Source organism: Pyxicephalus adspersus, chromosome 8 (assembly GCF_032062135.1).
Source record: "Pyxicephalus adspersus chromosome 8, UCB_Pads_2.0, whole genome shotgun sequence".
In the NCBI taxonomy this organism is placed as follows: Eukaryota; Metazoa; Chordata; class Amphibia; order Anura; family Pyxicephalidae; genus Pyxicephalus; species Pyxicephalus adspersus.
This window is the reverse complement of record NC_092865.1, coordinates 70651353-70657352: the sequence shown is the minus strand read 5'-3', so window position 1 is coordinate 70657352 and position 6000 is coordinate 70651353. Positions and strand designations below refer to the sequence as shown.

The 6000-nt window shown below is 39.4% G+C and overlaps 1 protein-coding gene across 2 annotated transcripts in view; it reads left to right on the top strand.

The window, feature by feature from the left end:
• SUN2 (Sad1 and UNC84 domain containing 2) overlaps positions 1-6000 on the top strand; it is a 40372-nt gene that overhangs the window by 11575 nt on the left and 22797 nt on the right. For both annotated transcript variants that reach the window (XM_072421099.1, XM_072421098.1), the window contains exons 3-4: positions 827-936; positions 2342-2499. In XM_072421099.1, coding sequence (XP_072277200.1) covers positions 833-936; positions 2342-2499 — 262 coding nt within the window. In that variant the 5' untranslated portion in view covers positions 827-832. The remainder of the gene's footprint in view (positions 1-826; positions 937-2341; positions 2500-6000) is intronic.

Here is a 6000-nt window from a genome sequence, read left to right as displayed (position 1 = left end):
GGATAGCCAGACCAAGAGTTCCCCGCTCCAACCAGCGGGACAGTCCAATATCTGGGAGCTCCTTATCAGGACAGCCCCCATGCCTCTCTCTGACGGACGCTAGCCAGAAGAATTAGCATAGGACGGCTCCTTACAGAGCATCACCATCAAGCTGTCCATCCTAGCAGGCGTACTAGTCCACTGTATTCTTGCCAGGAATACAGTGCCGTTCCACTCCTGCACACTGGAAGGGTTAGGTACTACACATGATCTTAGCCAAAAGGCCGAGAAGCAATCCTTTGACCGCATGTTGTCTGTTCACAGCAAAATCTTCCACATACAAGCACCACCCCTCAAATAAACTCCAGGCGTTTTATATGCTTAATTGGTAATGAACTACCGAAGGAATTGCCCACATCAGCCCATGAAATAGCCTTTGAGCCAATTGTCCAATTACTTCTGAACCCCTGAAATGAAGTGATTTTGTAAAAAAAAAGGCTTTAGTTCCTCACATTTTTATGCAATTTTTTTGTTCAACCCACTGAATTAAAGCTGAAAGTCTGCAGTTCAACTTCATCTGAGTTGTTTCATTTAAAATTATTTGTGGTAATGTACAGAACCAAAATTAGAAAAAAGTTGTCTCTGTCCAAATATTTATGGACCTAACTGTATATCCCTAGTGATCTGCTTTACTTGCTTTGATTCCATGCTGTAAATAAACTGTGCATAGCATTCAACTGCACGTGCTCCCGTATATTGTCTGAGAAAGAAAAATGTTTTTTGTCTGTATAAAAATGCATTGTTTTTGTATATAGTATACAGTATAACTTTGTTTCTAATATTCTAGTGGAAGATGTCACGACGCAGCAAGCGTCTCAGCACTCTTGATCAGGAAGATGACAGGAACAGCACCAGCAGCATGGAGAGTCACGTGTTGTACAGAGACAGTCCTGTCAGGTTAGTACTTTCCCTTGGATTTTTTATGAGGAACATCCTTTTCTGTGTAGTGCATTTGTCTAAATACACATTGCTAATTATTCAGCCTTTTAGGTGTGTACATGGAACATATTTTTTTTTTTTTTTAGCAAGTCAACTTACATGCAAAATGTATAGAGCAGCTCTTACTGTCACATCCTGTGGTATGCAGAGAGGAAACGGCACTAACACAGGAAATTGTGTGGTCTTAAGCATCACACATGAAAATCACTTCTATAATATGCACAACAATCATGTAGCTATCCCTTTTTATGAGACACTTTTTTTTATTCAGGCTAAACAGTAAAAACACAATATACATACAATTCTAAAAGTACAAAAAACAAATATATATGTAACAAACCGCTTTAAGATTACAGACATGAGTATACTTGAGGTCATTTATATTTGAAAATAGGAATAATGAGCACAACAATAACAATGATTGTTTTCGCTTGCTAGTTAGAAAAAACTGACTACCAGGGGTGTACTCCATATCTATAGGAGGATGAGACCTTTTTTTATAAGCAGTGACTACTAACATTATTATAAACACATTTTTGTATTTTCCAGCAGATTATTATAAGTTTGTATATTTATAAACACATTTAGATAAATATTGCAATGTCCACAAAGCTGAATATATTACAGAAAGGATATAACTAGCTGCAAATATTTAGCTATGCCGCATAAATGGGCATAAATATAAAAATCTCATCTGTTCATATGATCGCCAGTAAAAAGCTGTCGGATAAGCGCGGCTCCGTGCGCGAGCTTTTCCGGTTGTTGAATAGCGCGATCGCGCGCGATTCCGGATCGCTAATACGAATGCGCGACCGATAATCCGATTTTGCTTGATGAATCAGGGGCAAAGTCTGGTATTGCAGCTCCACCAACAAGATATTATTATTAATTTATTTTATAAATATATTGGGCAGCACAGGCGGCTTAGTGGTCAGCACTCTGGTCTTTGCAGCGCTGGGTCCCAGGTACGAATCTTGGCCAGGACACTATCTGCATGGAGTTTGCAGGTTCTCCCCGTGTTTGTGTGGGTTTCCTCCCACATTCCAAGAACATGCAGTTAGGTTAATTGGCTTCACTCAAAAATTGACCTTAGACTGTATTCATGGCATATGACTATGGTAGGGACATTAGATTGTGAGTTATGGACTTTGTAAATTGCTGTGTAATATGTTGGCGCTATGTAAATACTGTGTAATGATAATAATAATTTATCTACTTGCAAAAGAATTTGGTGGGTTAACACTAAAGACTGCTAAATGTGAATCACAGTCCTGGTGTTACTCATGTGGGTATAGATGTAATTGCCCTTGCTGGAAATTAGTCCATGGCTTTGAAATAGATTTACAAATTTTCTATTATACAGGAGTACAAGGAGAAAAGTGAAGACCATTAAACGAGCCCCCATCCCCCATCAGACTACTGAGCATACATACTACAGCGAGACATCTACATATGTTAGTCGGGACCGCGGTGCTTTGTCTTCAGCCCTAAAGGAAACCGACTATGAAGGGTCTACATGGGGTAAATCATGTAATGTAATATATGCTGTTGTTAGTAATACAATTTTGAAATTATTTCAGATTAAATTAAAAAGTAGGAAATGTTTTTGAACATTTATGATTAAAAGTATATCTCAGATAGGAAGAACAATATTATACATTGTTAGGTTAAAAAAAATCAAGTCAAATCAAGTTAAAGAACTAGGGAATACCCTATAGACATAGTTGATCCACAGGAAAGGCAAAAGACTTCATATAAAACTTGATTTAATTTGCACCAACAGGGTAAAAAATTACTTCCTGATTCCATGAGGCAATCGGATGTTCCCTGGATCACCAGTCTCTGTTATTTTTAGTTAAAAACTTTAATCCCCAGTTATATTCTGTGCTTCTAGAAGTCATCCAGCTTTTTCTTAAAGCAATCTATAGTAGTTGCTGAAACTACTTCCTGAGGGAGCCGATTCCACATTTTCACACCTTACTTATAAACTATCCACAAATATATAGTTTACTGCCACACTCTGTTCAAATGATATTATGTAAACAATATCATGTTCATAGAAGGACTCTTTATTGAGCGAGTTCTCCGATCCTTCTTAGTGGATGGTAATATACAGATCTCAGTTCAGTTCCATGGATTACACACTTCTCAGCTGCTATGTGTCAGTCTGTAGATGAGTCTGATCCTTGATCTGCGATCATCTGCTCTTACTTCTAATTGTATAGTCAGCTTAGTTAAGTGTTATTACAAGGTCCAACTAGATAAAGGTGCTTATGACGCTAAAACCGCTTAGCACCATACCACATTATATGAAAGCTATAGCAGAACCTTTTATGCTTGTTACAAATGTCTGTGATGTTTGATTCACTAAGATTAAACATCATAAAGACAGCAGCATACATAACGGCAAATATATTTCACACTCTCCCAATCCAGACTGTAAGAACACCAGTGCCAAGTTTCTATTTTTAGAGATGATTGGAAAACTTTAAATAAACCTTGAAATGATTCCAGGGCAATAAATAAAATATCTTCTTGTTGTTGCTCCTGGCAATTTTCAGAAAAGAAAGTGTTTGTGGTTTGATTTACTTACACTTTTTTTTTCAATAGTAAACAAGGAATTGGAAATCTTTATGAATATTTATTTTGATTATACAACCCCATTCAAAGCAAATTCCTGTTTAGTTGTTTTTATTTGCATGACTGGATAAATAAAGTAAATATTCAAACACAATATTCACATTAAAGTTCTCTGGAAGCGTAAAAGTCAGCATTTTGGTGGCAAGAGTCTTTTACCTCCCATCTATTCCAGTACTGCAGCTTTCATCATTGTCTTTGGCATTCAACATTTCCAGTGTTTGATACATTGCATCTTCCACCATGTGCCATACTACCTCTATGTCACTACTACTTAGCATTGTCATAGTGGTCAGGGGATGGACCACACTGCAGGGTGGGGTACACAGACATCTAACAAAAATGTTGAATGCAGAGCAATAGTCTCCCCAGAAATTTCTTTAGGCTGGGTGGGAAGAAGTTGCAGGCGGGTGGCAGCCCCTGTATTGTGACCCAAGTTGTCAATAACCACCCAAAAACTGCCTGGTGGTCACTGAAATGTGCCGGGTGGTACACCCAGCTAAAAGGGGCTGGGGAGAACACTGCAGAAGATACTGATGGAGAATATGGCCTGCTAAAACGGCAAATATAACACCTCTTCTCTTGGGTGGAACTGTAATATGGATAGTTCAGATGGTTTTGTCTATAGGAATGTGTTTATTATTATATATTGTGGGATATATATTTTTTTATTGATGTATGTCAGCTTCTGTCACTAGTTTTGCTTTCACCCTGAAAAAAGGTTTTCACAAATCTCAATGAGCAAGAGATAGCCCTTAATCCTTAGTTAGCTCACATCTAAAAAGGCCTGTGTACAAATGTTTTTCCTTCAGAACAGATACAAATACTTGAGCCTCTCTCTTGGGCCCTGATTCATTCCAGGTTTGAATCACCCAACTTCACTGATAAAATTGTATCCTCTCCAGCCTTGGAGAGCTTTAAAAAAGCAGGGCCTAGGTGCGTGTGTGTGTGTATGTATGTGTATGTATGTGTATGTGTGTGTGTATATATATATATATATATATATAATATATATTATAAGGAGAAAGGCTCCACTGCTTTTAGCTGCAGTAAACCACAGGCGCCCAAGCACACTCCAAGTACTTTTTCAGCAAGGCCGCAATGATACTGGAGGGCAAATGCAGATCTAAACAGATAAAGCATCTGGTTGTTTGAGGGTCCCCTCCCATCCCAAAAAAAACCCAGGCTTACATGCCCACCCCACCCCAAAAGCATCACTCCACATATTTAAAGGTCTGGGAACTGAGACAATAATGTGGTCTGAGTCACGCTTGGAGACAGTGCCACTAGGGGGCGCTACAGCTTGCACAGGAGTGGTGTGAGCCCTGAGAAGTCCAAGCAGCAACCAGGTTTTCTCCAGAGCTTCTAGTGCTGAGGATGTTGCACAGTTACATAGTAAGTTAGGTTGAATAAAGACATAAGTCCATCAAGTTCAACCACAAGGGAAATAAACATATCCCAGAAATAAAACCCTATAAGACATAGTTGGTCCAGAGGAAGGCAAAAAAAAAAACCCTGGTACAATTTGCTTCAAAAGGGAAAAAGAATTCCTTCCGGATTCCATGAGGCAATCGGATGTTCCCTGGATCAGCAGTCTGTGTTACTTTAAATCCTTTTATTATGTCTCCATCTCTGCAGTCTATTCCTCTTTTAATACAAGAAAGTACTTTACTAGCTTTAGGTATTGCAGCTTGGCATTGCATGCTGATATTAAGTCTATGATCCACCCGAACCCCCAGATCCTTTTCCATTTCTGACCCCCCAACTGTATTCCCCCTAGACAGTATGAAGCATGCATGTTGTTAGCCCCCAAGTGTATATCTTTACATTTATTTATATTAAATGTAATTTGCCACTTGACTGCTAAAGCGCTGCTGGTTAATGCCAGGTTGCGGTTCTTGGCCAGACCAGGGTGGGCAGGATGAAATACGGTACCAAATCACAAAGCTTATGAAAAGTCGAGGAAAGCCAGGGTTGAGGCAGGTAGCAAGCAAGAGAGGTCAGATCACAAGCCACAGGTCAAATACCAGGGATCCAGGAGCTTTCTAGCATAGGCACGCCGAGTCAGAACTGCACGAGTCAGAACTCTCTCCAGGGAACTGCAGGGAGAGAGGCGTCTGAGCCGTAGTAAGGAAGAGGTGTGACAGCCTGTTTACTAGGTAAGATGTGAACCTAGAAATGGAGACTATTCCCATCCAAAGATTTACAAAGCCACTGGGCTCCAGGAGAACACGACTTGAGAATCAACGAGTTTGTTTTCTCTCTACCTTCTGACCAGATAGAAGAATGCATGTATAATATTTAATACATACTGTATATTCAGCACTTAGTAATAAGCCTGGTCGTAAACATTCCTTTGCAGGAAAAATCTGCACTTGTGCTGTG